Source organism: Aptenodytes forsteri, unplaced genomic scaffold (genome assembly GCF_000699145.1).
Source record: "Aptenodytes forsteri isolate BGI_AS27 unplaced genomic scaffold, ASM69914v1 Scaffold119, whole genome shotgun sequence".
Taxonomy (NCBI): Eukaryota; Metazoa; Chordata; class Aves; order Sphenisciformes; family Spheniscidae; genus Aptenodytes; species Aptenodytes forsteri.
In genome coordinates, this window is record NW_008796165.1 from 4,758,941 (window position 1) to 4,777,921 (window position 18,981).

Consider the following 18,981-nt stretch of genomic DNA (forward strand, 5'->3'; position numbering starts at 1 on the left):
TGGAATGGAATGCAACTCTAGATCCTTGCTGCCTATCAATGCTAATAAAAATGAGATCTGAAAAGCCAATTCTCACAGCTGCCACTTCTAGTGAGAAGCTACACACTTACAAAGTCTTCTTCCTCAAACTGCAACTGCTCTTTATCTTCCTTCTTCTCTTCCCTGGATTCAACAGGCAGCTTTTCTTGAAAGGCAGAACTTTTCCGAGAATGGAAGTTGCCATTCCAGTGGCGATGAACTCCAGTTCCTCCTCCACCACGCTGGTTCACACCATCATGGCCCCGTGAGGGACCATGCCAGCCAGGCTGACTGCCAGAAAGCCCAACATGAGCTCCTTTAGAAACACCAGAATCTACAGAATCATGGCGGAGAAGTGACGGCTGATGCCAGCAGTCTAAACAAAAGGAGATAAGTATGCAAATAAAAAAGTCAACACAGCGTGCAGAATACTGGAAATATCAGCCTGTTTTTCTTGTTGTTAAGTCAGTGTTCACTAAGTAACTACAAAGCCAAACTTATTAAGCTACTGTGTGATTATATCAGAAAACAAACCAAGCTACACAATGCACATACAGCTACCACAGAACCCCCTTAAGGCCTGAGCACATGGCATGGGAGAAGAGAATAGCACAAGTTTCTTACAGGATGTTTTGAAAAGGTCCAGTTTTGGAAAATGTTGTTTATATTCTGCAGAATTCTTCATTCTGTAGAATATTCCAAAATATTTGCTCTCAGGATGCATTCTGATCCTTCCTACTCACCTCCCGCAGTTCGGAGGGGCCCATTATTGAAAAATCCATCAGAAGAGTTGTGTCTCCTACGGCTCACCCCAAAGCGGCTCTCTCCCCGTGAAAGATGCTCTCCATGTTTCTCAAAGGTGGCTGCAGGGGACTGCAGAAAGTAAAATGTGATGTAATGAAGCATTCATTAGGGCACTCCAGGAGCCTGTCAGTCCAACAGTGACATTTTGTTAATTGAAAAAAACCCCAAACCCCACATTCCTGTACTAGTTTTCAATACAGCATTCGTATCTGCATTGCTCAGCCAACATCAACAATCACGTGAACCTGATCAGAATGGCACACAAATCCGCGTGTCTTACACAGAATCAGAGAGAACCTAACACACTAATCTTACCAGCGGTCTTTGCAAACAAATACCTTCTGCAAAATTCATTTAAGAAATTTTATGATACACAGGTGCTCATTCATTCACTCCCTCTTAAGACAGAAGAGCAGACAGCAATGGAGGATCCAATCAGTCTGACTAAAATTCAGAGATACTCAAGTAAGTTAAAGCACTTTTGGACTGAAACTACTATGATGCTGTAGAAAACATTAATGCTTCTAGCATTAAGATTCCAAAGAATCTTTTACTCTTCACTTTCCCTCATTTATAGAAAATTCAGAGGTTTGGATCAAATATCCTGAAATTACTTTTGTGTCCTCGTATTTAAGCATGAAGGTGAAAGCTGTATTCTTTCTTGTTCATCAATGTTGTCCATCATGATCTGGTTTGCTATTAAAATGTTTTTCTCCAACGCCATGCACAACTAACACAAATTGTTAAAGTCCTAAACCAGACTTCCTGGGTCAACCTAAGCTGCTTCCGGAACCAGTTTTAGAAAGAATGTGACAGGTAAACTGCCCTCATTTCAAGGTTGCAAAAAAAATAATGAGTATTTCTGAGTTTGGAGGTAGAGCCCAAGGGCTTATCATCAATCTACTACTCAGCAAGGGTCAGATTATTTTCATAAATCAAACCCAAATTATATTCTGAATTGTAAATAAGTGGCAGCTCAGGTCTTGACTCCCACAGATTTAGGGCCATTTCTTTAATGATCTTCTACTTGGGATCCCACTCAAGTCTCAACGCAAAGACACTGAACTACTTCCATGTCTGAACGCAAAGATTGTTCCGCCTCTGAAATAAAAGGGATACATTTGTTGAAACAAAGACAACAAAAATGATTTTCACCTTAGTAAGTTTCCAAAAGCCTTCTTTAAAAACACAAAAGAAATTAAAATTAAACATTTTAAGTTCAACAAAACATTGGGGCAATTTTTTGCTTTTTATTATTGCCATAGCTGTAAAAGGAGGTGATCTGTATTAATGTTACCTTGGTTGACTGTGGCGTTGAGAAGTTAAGCCAGGCAGGAACAAAGTCATGCTGCGCCATTTAGGTCCAGTGTCTCCCTTCAATAAAATGAGGCATCAAACCTCATGGCCAGGATCTGTAAATGAAAAGAACATTCCCTGACTGTCATCTTTTCCAAACTGAAATAATAATACAATTTATTTCCCAAAACTTGGCCTATATGAATAGGGGGAAAAGTGCTGTAGTTTTTCATATTACACTTAAGCTTTTTTTTTTCCTGCTGACTTTGTTCCTCTGACCAAAACAGGTAGGAACTTAGACATTCCCATTTACTTCCTGTTTACAATTAACACACCCATGAAATTCATGATAGGATGGGCGTGGAGGTGGAAAACAGAACAAACAGCATACAAAAGCCATACAATGCACAGATGTATAAAGTCAAGACATTACAGAATTTGGGGTACATTCCTTCATTGTTCATTGTCTCACTTTACAAGGGGGTGATTACTGCATGTTTTATTCCAGAGGCTGTAAATCAAATATGACCAAACCGATGATGATGTTAGAGACATTGAGAGCAGATCAGAGACCTGAAAGACAACCATATGCCAGCTCCTGCACCCCCAACTTAAAATTGTATCCAGATCCACCAACTTCTATACACCAGGGAATATCCTATGCTGAAACTGCTTTCATAGCTAAGAAACCAAATGGTTAGGAACAGAACACAAGCTGGTTGAAGGATCTCAATGGAAGTTCAACTGAAGACCAGCTGAGGTGTCTCACTGAAGAATCTGAAACTGAATTGTTCTTTCCAACATTTCCACTGCTCAAAACGATGAAAATTCCATTATTGCTCTGTGTAACTGAACTCTGCCTTTTTGTGGAAGGTTTTCCAGTTTACCATTTTGCTTCATTTTTCAACTTTAATTTATCTATGAATAAGCCAACACTATACAAGCAAAGAAAAGGTACATATGATCACTTACCCTGAGTTTGGCCTCTGCAGTCCAATGTCCTCAGTTTCTGTGCTTCACTGACCTTCGGGTTCCTTCCTTCTCCAGTATGCTGTAAGGCCAGCCTTGAGGCAATAGTGCGTCTCAAAGCGGAGCACAAGAGGCCGCACTTCGTGCCAACTGTGCCCTCACCCCCTCAGCTGCTCATTTTAACCTCTCTTTGCACTCTCACTACAAAAAAAAAATACCTAAGAAGGTAATTTATATTTTTTTAAAAAAGCCACGACCACGTTCACCTCATTAAATTTCCTCTGGTCGTGGTAGTACAGAAGTCAGCCTTTACATTACAAAAAGGTTTGTCAAGTCTGCATGACAACATTCAGAGCAACACCATGGTTAATACTGAACAGATACACTCAAGTCTGCTGGATAATTCATGATCTGCAGCAGATCAACCTGAACACTCTGGAAAAAGGACAATGTTACATAAAAACGTTTGCCCTAAATGCTGAGATCTAAACAAGAAGCATCTGCCCAAGTGCTCTTAAAATATAAACTTCATTTTTATCACATACATCTGCTAAAAAAAGGTATAGTATTTTAAAAAATGAATGTTAGGATATACTCTGGTCTTCACGTAACTTGGTTAATGCTCCACAGAGCTAAGCACTACTTGATATAAAGCTCAAAAGCAGGCACAAATGTTTATCTCCCCGTTTTTCACCATTTACATGCTGAAACATAGGTCACATGAACAAAAAAATGCCAGGTCCAAAAATAATCTCTTCTACTCTATTTTTTGTAGACTGGGTGCTGCTTTTAAAGGGACACAAATTATTCCACAAGAGTTTCTTGTTCTACAGTGGAGAGTTCACTTCTGGGTCATAGTCCTCTTCCATCAAAGAGGTGAGACAGGAACTGTAGTCACTATAAAAAACAAACAAAACCCCATCAATACAAGCAGCATAAACATGACAAAGTATGACTAGAGAGAAGAACAGAAGGAGAAATTGAGCAACTATAGTGCAAGTGCCAAAAGCTATTTGATCTCTGATCAAAACAAAAACTGAAGTAATCTAATTAAAAGAAAAAGGTCCCCGAAAAGGGCATTTTTGCTTTTAAATGATCACTTCCCAGATTTAGTTTACAAAAGGGCAATACAAACAAGCAGAATCAGAATAAAGGGAAGAGTGGAGAAACTGCATGCAGCTGATGAAAGGGATTCCACACTTGATAGCAATTTTAAAACCTGCTGCTAAAATAATAACAAGACTCTAGGCCACAGGTAGGCTTGGCCATTCCACATGCCTCATCTCCTCTATGTGCCCACATCATTCCTCACCTGCTCCAATACAGCCAGACTCCCCTCTCAAGAGACTCACGATAGTAATACATCCAGTATTCCATTAACTCCTCCACAGAAAATACCAACAACAAAAAAAAGAGTTTCTCTGCTATGGCCTCTTTTTCCTTGAATCATCTTACCTAACCAGAAGCAAACAGATAGGTTGACTGCTCCTGAAATGTCTGAAAAGTTTTATTATTGTTTTGATGCCATCAGCTGTTTCTCAGGATCCCGTTAGGCATGCCTTATTATGCCTTTATATTTGAGTTTATTTTCCTCGTTTGGATATGGTTCCATTCTTTGATCAGTTTTGGTTTTTGCTGCACTTGTTATGCCATACTTTAAGCATGTTGATTTTTTTTTTTTTTTAAGTTTTTAAGATGGTTCTTTAAGCATGTTTTTTTTTTTTTTAAGTTTTTAAGATGGTTTTGATAGAGGCTCAAAATAAACATGCACAGGGAATAGTAAAACAATCACCACTTTTTTATCCTCTGGGTCATTCCCTTTAATAAACCCCCCTCATTTTCGTATCATTTTTTCATTCTGGAACTAGATGTTATTGTTGTGTAGGGGAATTTGGAAAGAGGGAAACATTTTTGCACCTAAGCTGTGAGCCATGATCACATTTCTGGAGGTAGAGTAACAACAAGCAGCCTCACAACCCCTACAAACTACCAGCCAAGATGAGGCAAAACCAGAGTGGACATGGCCATACACAATACTGACCCGGGAACCTTCTGAGCATGCCACCCCGTACCACAAGCTAGTAAGCATCACATTGCAAACAACAAAAGCGCTAACTTATCAAGACCTGTTTTTATATTAAAGAGTAATTTTTCAGTGTGTATAGGGACATGCTGGAACATCTACTGCAGACAGAAGAGTCTTCCCACCATGCTGAACTCAACACAGGTACAGAACTCCTTTAGATGTGACCTTCTGAGGCTGCTACCAAATGTTTGAGTAGTAAGTAGAAGACAAAACAGGGACAAAGTCAATGCAGTTGACTATATTTAAACAAGATTAATTACCTTCTGAATAAATACGCTTTTCAGAACAAACTGTATAGCAATTAAGCCATGTCAAACTATTGACAGAAGTCATAATTTAAGAAGTTGATTTAATGAACCTTGAGAACGATTCACAGCGATGTGAAAAATGGACCTAAACAGAGCAAAACCCACACAGAACTGTTCTCTGGATTTAAGGGTATTTAAATAAATGAACACCAGAGAATTAGTTTTGAAGCAGGAACTAGGTCTGAGTACACAACAAAAATAAAACCACCACAGAAGTACAATACCCAAGTTCCACTTCACAAAAAAGGTTCCCAGTACCTCTGGAAAAAGAAATGGAAAAGGAAAGCACATCAACAGTTTGCAAAGCTTGTGTTGCTGCAAGACATCTTCCTATATTTCAGCACAATCAAAATCAAGGTGAAACTCTTTGCAAAACTCCAACCATCAATTTCGAAAACATTTTGCAGAAGATTCAGGTCTCCCAACCTGCTACTTTGATATCATTGTTAGTATCAGTGACCAGGGCAGTTCATTAAGGAGCAGTATCTACCGTGCGCATAGACAGACTAGTGCAACTTCTAGACATGACATTTTGGACTGATGTCCAAGTCTTGCAAACATCATGTTTGCACAGTTAGCATAAATTAGGCACTGCTGATCAGAAAACCTTATACTTGTTAAAGGAATGACCTCCACATCATCTCAAACCTTCTATCAAGTATTTTGATACTTCTGTAACCTTTATTCTGAAACAATCTGACTTGTGGGTGTCAGTATTACTGGGAGGCTCTGCACTGAGGTTGCAGTAAATTAAAGCAAGAGGCTTAAATTAATCTCCACCCACTTCTCTTCAAATAGTGTACAGAAGGCACACTTCAGATGGTAAATTCAAAGTCGTGTCTTGAGCCCTTCTGAAGTTGTGTTTCCTGGCATGAGCAAGGTACTGAAGGCTGTATGCCAATACACTATATGCTGACACAGCCTGCAGCTGGCTCCTTATTTCAATAGACATATATACTGCTCTTCAGTCATCGCCTTCCTGGGCGTGTAGTATCACAAAAAGAACAAGGTATGTTACATTAAAATGCAATACTTTTTGCTAAAGCAAAAAACTTGCTGTTAGATGAAGTGTTGTAAATTATACTACTGAAACCCTTCAGTCTCCAGGATTAGCCCACGTCCTACGTTTTACAGCCTCCACTCACACACGCTCTGAATCCTGTCCAACATTACACCTTCAACCTACCTAAGACCACTTCCATAACCTACCATACTACTGACAATAATATCACAAAATCACAATGGGCAGGACCCAAAGCCTCTCAATCACCTTCTCTGACAGCAACCTACAATACATTCTTAAGAAAAAAATGTGCAAGAACAAAGAGCGAATAGCATGAGGGGTCCCAGGATACTTTCTCAGACTTTCAAGCCAGAGTCTGTACTATATTTTATTACCAGTCAGTGCTTCTATGTAAATCTGTTGAATTGCTTTCTTGTTAAACACATTAATACATTTTTGCCTCACGAGAGGGGGCAGCGTTTACTTCTGCTTTGTGTAAAAGTAAATTTGTGATGTTTTCTTGTGCTACCAAAGTGCTCAACCGCATTCTATGCAGTTTCTCATGATACTCATGATTTTATACGATATACATACCCATCGAGTCATCTCTCTTCCAAGCTAAGTCAGACTATTTGTGAAAGCTTTCCTAGCCTTTACTGTATCTTTTAGATATAAGGTCACCAAAACTGCATAAAATGCTCAAGATCTGGGAGCATCTGCATGCATTTTTTAACCTTTCTTCCTAATATCCAACATTGTTTCTTTTTTTGATTACTACATAGAACTGAAATGACCTTTGCCAGCTACTCAATAATGAATAGAGCGAAGAGATTCCTCAAAGTACAGGTAGGGTCTGCTTTTCTCTGGTCACGCACACGAGTACGTGTGTGCAACAAACCCTCACACATCCCCTGAAGGGGAACAAGCAAAGTTCCCAATTCTTCCCATATTGCATTTACAGTTCAGTCAAACTGGTCTCTGCTTCACTATGGAAAACAGCAAGGACAAAGATCATCCCCAGTAGCCACTCCCAATCCAGGGAAAAAGCAAACGAAAGTGCTCACCAATGCAAATTTAATTAATTCTCTTTCTCCTTTTAAATGAGTTCAAGTTTGAATTTTCTGATTTGTATTTCCAGAAATAAAGAGAAAATAATAATAATATCACTAAATGAGATGTTCTATAAAGGCATACTTCCTTTCAGAACAATGAAATCTGCATTAATGAGCTTTGGTGAAGAAAAAAAGGTTGTCTGTCAACTACCCCAAAATATGCTTTCACTGATCAAAATGAAGAAGTCTTTGGTAAGTAATGTACATAAATAAAACATTAAGCTCTGTTTAGCACTTGGGTTCCACTTGTTAACAGTTCTAATTAACCTTTTAAAAAAATAATTTCAATATCAATTTTTACATGTTGCATTAAAAATGTTTTAACTTATTTCATAGCAACCTCTTTTCACAAGTTTTTGTTGTTACAAAAGTACTTTTTTCCCTTGGAAAGTGCTTAAGTTTCATATCTAAATATCCTTCGCCATATCATTTAACATTCAAGTGGAAGAAGTAATATTTGTCTCTGAGTCAAATAAACAAGTGAAAGTTGTCAGATGCCCTTTCGTATTATCAGATTTCATAGTGTATTTGTCTAAATAAATACTAAAAGTTTGACATGAAAATGGAAGAAACACACAAGCATATTCAATTTAAAGAAGAGGCACAGACTACAGTAAGGAACATACATAGTCCAGGACAAAAACCCCATCCTCTAATACACCATTAGTAAAGTGTTCTTGCTGTGTTACAGTTGAATATAGTTACACAGTTGTTTTAATCCTTCCGTTAACTTTCATTTCTACTCCTGACATAGACTTGACTAGAGTTAATCTCTAAACCAGAGAGAGTTTCTAAAGCTTTGACTCTCAAGCTGAGCTTTCCATATATACCTGACAGTAGGAACCAAGGAGGTATTCAATATGCCAAGACCTACATCAACCAGAATGTAAGACTAAAGAGACAAGCTAATCAAGGCCCCTGAACTGCGATATGAAATTACTCATTGGGAATGGATCAAGATGTTTCAAAACTCCTAAGAAAATGCATAGATTAGCCTTATCAGCAGTGCATTTTTCCTATTACTTCCTCTTCCATCTTCTACCTTTACCTACAAAACTGTAAAAGCCTGATAGGAAGCAAAATCTGCCCCGAGATAAAAGATCGCCTGCCATGCCGTGCCGTTCTAGCACACAACCTCTCTGGGAATACCTGAAACCAGGGCTTCTAACCTTTGCTCACATTACATACTGCAGCGCACATTTCTGAAACAGACAAGTTTTACCGGATGCTTTTTCTGCCTCGATGTTCCTTGCAAACCTCCTCAGGTCCCTTCACCTCTGCTGTCTACCTAGAATCCTATTAATTACATTAATTCCATTTCTTGTCTCCTGCAACAGCAAATCACAAAGACTTGGAGCCTCTAGCAGAAAACCAGCATAAAAGTAAACTTTTACCCTTCATTATACATTTATCAATCCAGCTAATAGCAGCTGTAAAAGGTCACAGGGACAACACCTGTCTATCCCTGCCACAATTTCAGCTCACTTCACTGCATTTCTATGTATTTCTCTAAATAGAACGTATTTACTTAAAAAAAGCAAAGATTGTTTTTCTAACTGGCCAACTCAATTGGGATTTCAGTAATATTCCTAAAGATCAGATGTCAGCTGGGTTGCAAAAGCATTCAGAAAAATTAGTGAACAATTTAATGGATGCATAAGGCAGAACAGAATTTACTTCCCTCATCAGTTTTCTTTCTGTGCAGCTCTTTTAAAGTTATTTAATCAAGCAGATATGCCTAAACATACACAACAGACCTTTCCACTTAGCTACTCTGAAGAGTAGTGTCATTTAACAGGTGTATGTTAGTTTATGATAAAGAATTAATACCATATGCATTCACTAAAATATGATCTCTTTCTAACAACTTCTGATTAATCCGATGCATTCACAGAAATAACGACGCACAGCCTGGAGCCCAACCTAGGAGAAGTCAAAAGCATGCTACTGATTTCCTTAAGGATATCAAAAAGCCACACATGAAATTTCATTATCCTGTTTTCCAAAAAAAAGCAGAACATGGCTTGGTCTTACTATTATAAGAAACATTTTATTGAATAAGATAATCATATTTGGGTGCACAGCCCTTTTAAAACAATGTCATTATAAATCTTGCTTCAACATCGCATGCATTATTAGGCCTTACTATAAAAGACACCAGTGCAGCATTACTACTTCAAGAGTTGTTGTAACAACTGGTGAGCTATGTCTTCTCAAGTTGAGATTGTTTATTTACAGTTAATGGCAAGTTCACCTACATAAAGTGTCTACAAAACAAACTTACTTTCATTTTGCTTTCAGCTTCCATTAATACAATTGTCTAGACGCACCTTCTGTCTGTCTACATGATTGAAATACGGCTACCTTTTGAGAGGACAAATGTAGATGTTCCAGAACGGCACGTACAACTGGTAGTGCTCACACACCTGAGGTATTATGCACCAGAGTAACTATAATACAATTCTGCCATCATTTACTTGTTTCTTTCAATTGTATCACACAGCTAGACCCCCCAAAACGGTTACTTGAATATAAAGGATAGTTCTGTTAATTAAAAATACTGTGGAAAACATTGTTTAAATTGTATCCAGCTGCTGAAAAATCTAGCATCTAAAAATGCAAAGCATCACTCGTGTTGGATTTTATAGAATTATAGAAATGTGAGCCCATTAAAACGCTAAATGACGGATTAAAATATTAATCATGTACCAAACCAAAGTCTTCCCAGATACAGACAGATATTAAAAGTTCTTGTGAAAACCAGCTATTACTGAAAGATTAACACCTTGTTTTTCAAGTTTAAAGCAAATGAATCTATCTTGCAGAATCATCAAAACTGTTTTGTGTTCTAGAAACAACACTGCAAATCTATATATTCCAAGATGAAAACATGCCAGAAGCTTGTCCATACAAAAGTTTTTCCAGAGTAACAGGCGGGGGGTGGGGGGAGAATCATATTAACTGTTGTGTATCTGACCACTTTAGCAAACCAGATGACTAACTTCAATGAGCTGAAAATAGGTTAAGAAAGGTCCATATGGACACATCTATATGCTAAAACCCTTTTCTCTATTGACAGTCCTCCCACTGGCATCTCGTACAGTACTGCTTCACAACCAACCTGTCCGTCCTTACTTCCCATTTCTCTAAGGTCACACTGACCGAATCCTACCTCCTTCAAGATTTCTGGAACAAATACATGCACCCACCCAACCACATACCTTGCAAAGCCTTAACAGCCTATTCTTGTGAATATATACTGACAACTAGAATGCAGTGGGTAAGGAGATGATTTTTTTCTTTCTTAACAGGAAAGATACAAGGGCACACAAGAGTAACATAACTAAATCACAGAGAAAAGGGACTTCTAGGACTGCGATGCAGGAAAGATTCTCCATTGAATAAGAAAACACCATCAACAAAAACTTCACCTTTAGCAATGCTATTGATTGATTGATGCCTGCCCTTCCAGCCCCAGCTGATCCAAGTTTCTGCCAGCAAAGCTACCACATCACTACTGGGTCAACAGTATCGGGTGTATTGAGGAGACCACAGACCCCAAAGCCAGCAAGCTTGTCTTTGGAAGCAAGCTGTATTTAACACAAAAGCCCAAAGTATGTTTTGGAAAAGACGGCATCTAGGGAACCCATACAGAAGCCTGTGTAAGATAAGGCTCTGAACCTCAGCCAGCAAATGTGATACATTGCAACTGAACCGTTCCAGTGGGTTTTGATGAGTTTACTCTGAGTACCAAGACAAGGTAATTTTAAACATGTAAAATCTAAAAGGCTCAACTCCTTATAAGCACAGAATGGGGACAGCACAGACTTTCTAGATATTATGCCTACCAACAATTATTCCTGGATGTTTTATATTCCACAGCCACTGGCAGTACTGTCATCCCTTATGCCTCTCTCCTGTGCCACTTAAGATTCCACTTCCCTCCAATGTCCCTTTAACAGTCTTTCGTACTGTTTATGTTAGAGAACTACAGTATTTACCTGAAATATTAAAACCGGCTTGCTGCTCTGCCCTACTGCAGGGAATAAGGTTCCAGGGATTGTATACACCTCTATTAAACAAGTGTATCTATTGACACTACTGATACAAAACAAAGAAACATATTTCAAATAGTATTAGGCTTTAAAGGTGAACAATGTTCTGAACTTTCAACCAACTTTAGCATTTTATGAAATAAGGTATTTTGAATCTGGAGAAGGTATTCTGCTAATTTTAATCAAATCCAAAGGTCTTTTTAGCTCTTGAAGGGAACAAAATCAAACATCTATTTTGCAGTGCACTTTGACCCACGGACCTTTTGAAAGTATCTGAGGTCAAGGTAAGGCTCTGTTCTGCCCTGAACCTTACAAAGCACACCACCTTGTCATGGCTGCCTTTACAGGTACCACTATCCTCCCCAAAACCTCCTCATGACAGAATGAGTGAAATAGCAATGAAGAGCCTATCTGTATGGCCTGCCCAAAGCCTTAATGAACAAAGTCACTTCTACTGCTCAGTAGCATACACCAGGATAATGTTCCCCATCATAAGGAAAGAATTGCAAATATGTAATTACTGGCTTATCCCTGCTGCATACTACATACCTCCTGCCTACCTGCCTTCCAGAGATGTAGACAGAGCCTAAGCAGAAGTGAAGTAAGTAGTTCTCCAGTACCTTAAAGAAATGGGATGGGTGTTTCCCACTAAGGGTATTCTATAACCCAGTATTTTACCAGGGTTACTATCGCTACTATACCACATTTACATTTAAACATATTCCGTTTGGAGCTGAGAAAAACATATTTCCTTTGGAAAAAAGCATCAAATGCAACCAGACTATTTATAAAATATTTGTGTGAAGGCAAGAGAGACTATAAATCAAGTACAGGGAAGTACAGATCTGCATTCCAGATGAAGGATAAGAGAATAGAAAGCATGTCACTTGCAAAGAGGAAAGACAATTGAGAGTCAACAAAATAAAGAGAGAAGGACATTCAGAAATAAGAGACCATTCTCCTAAACAATATTATAGTAATTCTTCCCCTCAATACCATTACCCCAGCCCTACAAGACCAGTACAAAAACTGGGAAGGGTGGTACATTCCAGTTATAGGTACTTCCCACTCAAGACAACAGCCCAAGACTGGGGGAATAATCATACCCTCTCTGCCCTTCCCTCCACCTGGATTTCCAAACCATTTTACCTCAAGACCAGGACAATATGAAGAAACTCCACATTTATTTGCCTGTGACTAGGACACAACAAAGACATGTTCACTCAGCACTTTTCAGCATGTGTACAACACCTGCATTACAGTTTGTAAAGTTTATATTGTCTGCTATGCTTTTCATTCAACTAGCTTAACATTTTCAGCACTTTCTCTAATTAAGAAAGTATTATCAATGCAGAAAAGTCACTGAAGACAATTCAGTTTAAAACAAGTCCTATACATACAAAATAAATTGCACAAATAATAAATATTCCATTTGTTTGGTCTTGGCTTAAAAAAAAGAAACAAGTGATCCCTAATCCTGTGATCTGATGATTTGCTGCAGCTGGCAGATACAGCCTCTTTGTATGTTCACAGTGTTTTGCTACAGCACTCTCTACGATCTAGTCTTAGAGTTAAAATAAAGCAAGGACTTATGGACAAGGTGTTGTCCAGCTGGTTTGAGCTTTGTCTTTAGATCTTGCAGAGAATTATTGTGCTGTTATTCTGCAGTTACACTGTGCAGGCCAGGAGTTAAACAGTGTCATTCTTCTACACTAGTGTCCTACAATAAACTAGGGAATACTAGGAAAACATCTGGGGGGAAAAAAAAAAAATCTTCAGAGGTTGCATAGTTCATCCCCTTCTCCTGAGATTTAAAAGACCTTAGCTCTACCCTCTCCCATCAGATTGTCTTTGAAAATAAACTAAACGTCCCCGTCCACCAATTTGTACAGTGATCTTCAGGCTGCAGAGGTCCAAAAATTAATCCTAAGATGTCTCAAAAGTATCAGAAAAATGAGTTTGTTATCAACAGACTGGAATTCATTATGCAGCTATTCATACCTCCACTGGTATATTTTTTTGGGAGCTGTAAATCAAAAGAGATTAGCATACCAGCACTCTCCAGCATATCTCTACAATCTGTTTTCGTTATTCTTATGGCTTGAAAGCCTGTCCCCGCACCTAATGCCTAACCTAAATATATTCTGCTGCAATTTCAACCCTTAACTACTTGTTGTTATTCATGATGGATATGGCAAGCTGACTGACCTCTCTTTGCAGATACCTTTTAAGACATCTTTTCTCTGGACCAGTACTTCAATATTCCCTGACTGAAAGGCAACCTTAGCAGGCGGCGGGTTTTGTTTTTTTTTTTTCTTTTGGGAGGTCAGGGGGGAAGTCCCATAGACCACCACCCTGTATCCCAGCACTGTTTAGCAGCAGAAAAAGGATGTAATAACATATTCTGAGATCAAATATAGTAATGTTTTTAAAAAAAAACACACACGCACTCCCCCTCCAATTTTACTGTTGAAGCTACAAGCTTCAGTTCAAAGCACTGATGATGAAAAAACTGATGTGACCCACCTACCAAGCACAACAGCTTGCAGGCAGCGACAGGATGTCAGAGCTGGCTCCCAGTTATACCTGCAGGTAACTTTTGTAAGCTGCTTTATAGATCACCTGCTGATGTCTGATGGAACACAAGTTGCATAAAACCATTCTAGAGCTAAACAATCAATTTTTCCCCCTCCAGTCCTCACTCAGGGGTTCTCTCTTTTACAGACTTTGTTATCTTTTTTACAGATCTTGTTACCCAGCCATAACTTTCCCAAAGTATGATAGTATCACAAACTGAACAAGATACTTTTAGCTGAAGACCTAACACTCCTCAGCAGAATGGAAAAACTGCTTCATTACCTTATTTACAATGCTCTTTTATATGTTCCAGTATGACAAGTGAATTTTCGTAACAGTGATGCTGCTGACTCACGACAATTTAGGAACCACTACAACCCCTAGATACTCTCCCCCACAGAACTGCTGCCTAGCCAGCAGCTGCTTGTCTGCAGAAGGTAATACTCCTAAACACAGTAATTTGAACCCATCTACACCAAAATGGCTGAAATCAATGCTATTGATTTCAGACCATTTCTTGAATTTGTCAAGATCATATCATCTGTGTGTTCAGCAAGAATATTATTTCAACATAGAAAAGTGAAAACACCAAACAGTATGCGACCCAGGACAGACTCCCTGATGTGAACACTCTTCCCTTGAACATATCCAAGTCCTGTCTTTTTCTAGGTGTTGTGAAGCGCCCCTCAACACTTTTCAGTATTCTGGAACTTTTCCCACCCCCCTACAGGCTCTTAGTTCCCTAAATACTGTAGGATACATTCCATAAGGCCCAGCCAACCTGAAGACATTAAAGTCATCATTAACCTGTTTCTCTACTTTAGTTAAAGTTCATAGATGAAATTCAGTTTTCTCAAACTAACAGTCAAGATCGTAACACATTCAACACTTTCAGGGTGAGAGAGTTCCCTTGCTGAGATTTTTAAGATTAGCATCAAAGGTCTTTTCAGACCACCTCACATCAATCCTGATTAATCCCTTGATGATGGATGATGCATTGGAACACAATGGCAAAACAGTCCTTTCTGCTGAAAGGCTGGAGACCTGTTGTAATCTTTACCATACAAATTCACCAGCAACTTTGTGAATACCAATAATTTCTGTGCCCAGAATAATACCATATACATCCATGGCAGACTCAGTCCTTTATTTACAAGTTAATTGTTCATCACAAACTGAAGATGACAAAATTCCAAGAGAGTGACAATCATTGCCACATGCTCCGTATGTTGCAACTACGCTATGAGGGTCACACAAATATGCAGGAAAGCAGTCTCTGCAACACTGAACCTCCATCCCCACTGCCAGTCATTCTTGGCCATACCACTATCCACCCCAACACTTACTATCTATCTGAACCTAAAAAAGACACTGAAAATAAAACTGCTCCAAGGGAAATTAATTTAAAATTCTTCATTTCTTCCTGTATTGGAAAAAGGGGATTCCTAAAACCAAGGACATGCACTTAGACAACATTATATACACACATACCTTTGCTTATTAAGAGCCACCACCATCACACCGTGAAGCTGTGATGCTCCTTCCAGGGTGGAGGATAAGGCTATGAAAACACTGAACTGGAAGTAATCACAAGATTCCAGGGGAAACAAAAAAAAAAAAAAAAAAGAAAAAAGAAAAAAAAATACATTGACATTTTTGCTAGAATGACTGTAAATTCACCAGGAGCTACTGAAGTTCTAGAACTCTCTAGTGTACAACAGTCCCTGAGGCACAAGGACATACACTGCAAAATATTTATTTCTGAGGATCACCTATTGCAGAAAACTTCTGTTATGTTTGGATGCACTGGTTCAAATGATCTTTGTTAAGCCAGACCTTGGAAGTGCAACTATTTCAGATTAGTCATTTTATGGAACTGTATACACCAACACTTTGCAAAGTCTTTTTGCTGTTTAATTACAAAAAGGTCTAAGAAGCATAAAGTATTAAAATTCTTCTTCTGACACTTTTGAAGGCCAGCTAGAGAAGGCAGGAACTGAAATAGTTAAGCACGTTTTAATCAAGAAATTCCAGTTTGGAGTGATACAGCCTGATCACTAATATGCATGATTAATTTAACCAATATGCTTCCCTTCCCACTTACTGTCATGCTAATGGCCTCGTCTAACCTAGAATTTTTAGGTCTGCACAGTGTTTGTGCATACATGTATGGGGCGGTAGATAGTTAACCACTATCAATCTCTACCTAAATCCACTCCCCAAAATGTAAATTTATCTTCTGACCATACAGTAACTTACTAAAGTTTGGCACATTTTCAAAGGAACATATTAACTTACAGAACACAAGTTAAACAACATCCTGGCATTCATGAAGTATTCTAAGCAGGACCATGTTTCTGCCAACTTCACTGCTTTTCATCAAATCTGACAAGTAAAGACAACATGCACTCCAATTACTGAAATGAAAGCCACATACGATTTAGTTGGTATCCTGGTCACTACGTAAGTGACAGTAAAATGTCTACTTACATTGCTGTGTTAGCAGAACAGAATCGAAACCAGTCCTGCCTCTACAAATAAATTAACGTAAAACTTAAAAATCCCAAACAATACATATATATATTTTTCTGGTATACAGACTACCTTGCCAACTGCAAAATTCAGAAACTATGACCTTTCCCTATATAAGTTATAGCGACAGTCATCCCATGGTTGTGTTTTTACAAAGCCGTAAGAAAAAGCTGTATCCATGCAAGAGCAGCCAGCACTTTACTGGAGAGGTGCTTTATGTTTTAGCTCTGCTGAACACAGCCAGCCCTTTTCCACTCTGTTCCTACAGACAAACGAATAAAGCATGCCCTGAAGTACACTTCACAACTAAGTCAATTCAGCAGCCACATAACTAACTTCAAACATCTTGTAACACCGAAATTAAATTAAAAAAAAGCAACTTTAACTCTTGAGTGAATAGTTTTTGTTCACTTAGTAATGACAAGAACTACATTATCTGACACCCCACACTCCTGAAGAAATTCACAGATCCAACCACAGTATTTTTCTGTATTAAAAAAAAAAGTATCCCTCTTGAAATATTTTTTTTTATGTTTCATGAAAACGCTAGTGAAGTTTTTTTTTGTAGTAACTTAATTTCCTAATTTAAAACAGAAATTTCAAGAGGCAGTAACACCACGTACAAAGCAGTCACATCTGCGAGACAAGGTGACCATACCCTGCAAAATGTTCTCCAAGTAAAGTATTTTTCCTAACAATTCAGAAAGTGCGCACTTCCACTTGATTTGTTATATATCACATCTGCATTCTGCTCCTCTTATTTCTGAGACATCCACAGAAATACAGGACTTTTTTTTTTTTTAAATGCCATCTGTTCCCTGCATATTTTCGCTTTAAGTCCTAGTATGATATCTGCAATGGAAACTTCTGTGTCATGTAGGATTAAGACTACAAACCAGATGAATATAAAATGCAGAGGCTGCACTTCCCTATAAATAGCTGTAAAAAAAGGAAAAAAAAAAAAGAAAAAAAGAGGGAACTATCACCTGAAGCTTTTTTTTTAAATGCCATCTGTTCCCTGCATATTTTCGCTTTAAGTCCTAGTATGATATCTGCAATGGAAACTTCTGTGTCATGTAGGATTAAGACTACAAACCAGATGAATATAAAATGCAGAGGCTGCACTTCCCTATAAATAGCTGTAAAAAAAGGAAAAAAAAAAAAGAAAAAAAGAGGGAACTATCACCTGAAGCTTTTCTATTCTAAATACAAAACTTCAAGTTCTTAAGGTACTTTTCTCTAGAAACGATCAGAAAGAATGCGAGAGGAAAAACTGCTCTTCTTAAACCTGGTGATTTTATTTCTTCCTACCACTGCTCTACACCTGTTTCCTTCCTGAGTCAGAGACTGGAAGTTTGAAATACTGGTCTCCAAATGGATGAGCACAGGGAACCTTTCACTGAAATACCAGCCATATTCATTCATGAAGTAACATTTGCATAAGCTTTTTTCATAACCACCTAATATTTTTATAGAAGCAATGTCAACTCTACAGTAAACTCAGCTTTGATGGCTCTTCAATTATCTCAGCTGTTTTCTCCTCTCCATACCCCCCCTTCGCTGTTTCCATACTTTGCTCAGTCACTTGCAACGTTTCAGAGTACTAACACTTGTGTCACTCAGTCCTTGGGGGCAGGAAAGGAACGCTGACTTACCTGGTCATGTTAATATAAAAAGATTTTTAAGCAATGCTCTTAAACGATTCTACCATTACTTACAAGGATTTAAATAGCGACTGCTCCTCTAAAGCTGTTTAAAAACTCATAACTTGTGCAGACACCCACTAACCGCTCTAAAATCATTCCAAAACGGCTCATTACTAAACTGACTTCAATCCAAAGCCTTAAATGCATCTTTGAAATGCTAGGTGTGAACACAGCTGTTCTGCCCAAGTCCAGCTACAGCCGTTCGAGTTAAACCGTGCAAGACCTTAGGCCAACAGGACATAAAACACACCGGACACACAGAAGTAACTTTCACGACGGCAAAAGCCACCCCACGCTCACGCCGGGCGCTGTTTTTGTGTGAACAGATAACGACTGGCACCTGACAAGTTTCCCAGCCTCCGTTTGCCCTCGCCCCCGCACAGGTCGGCCCAGAGAGGCTGGCAGCGGGCTGGGGAAGCTCGGGCTCGGCTGCCCGCAGCACACGTGTCACTGCTCGGCGCCGACCGCCCCCTCCCGCCGGGGGCTGCCGGAAAGAGCGGCCGTAAATCGAACAA

General features: G+C 38.8%; 1 protein-coding gene across 1 annotated transcript in view; it reads right to left on the minus strand.

The window, feature by feature from the left end:
- GPBP1L1 (GC-rich promoter binding protein 1 like 1) overlaps positions 1 to 15,830 on the minus strand; it is a 30,307-nt gene extending 14,477 nt beyond the window's left edge. Inside the window, exons 1-5 of the mRNA XM_009287310.2 lie at positions 15,720 to 15,830; positions 3,091 to 3,984; positions 2,120 to 2,234; positions 762 to 891; positions 111 to 394 (exon numbers count right to left, since the gene is read on the minus strand). Of these exons, the coding sequence (XP_009285585.1) occupies positions 111 to 394; positions 762 to 891; positions 2,120 to 2,179 (474 nt within the window). The 5' untranslated portion in view covers positions 2,180 to 2,234; positions 3,091 to 3,984; positions 15,720 to 15,830. The remainder of the gene's footprint in view (positions 1 to 110; positions 395 to 761; positions 892 to 2,119; positions 2,235 to 3,090; positions 3,985 to 15,719) is intronic.
- Between the last annotated feature and the right edge of the window lie 3,151 nt (positions 15,831 to 18,981).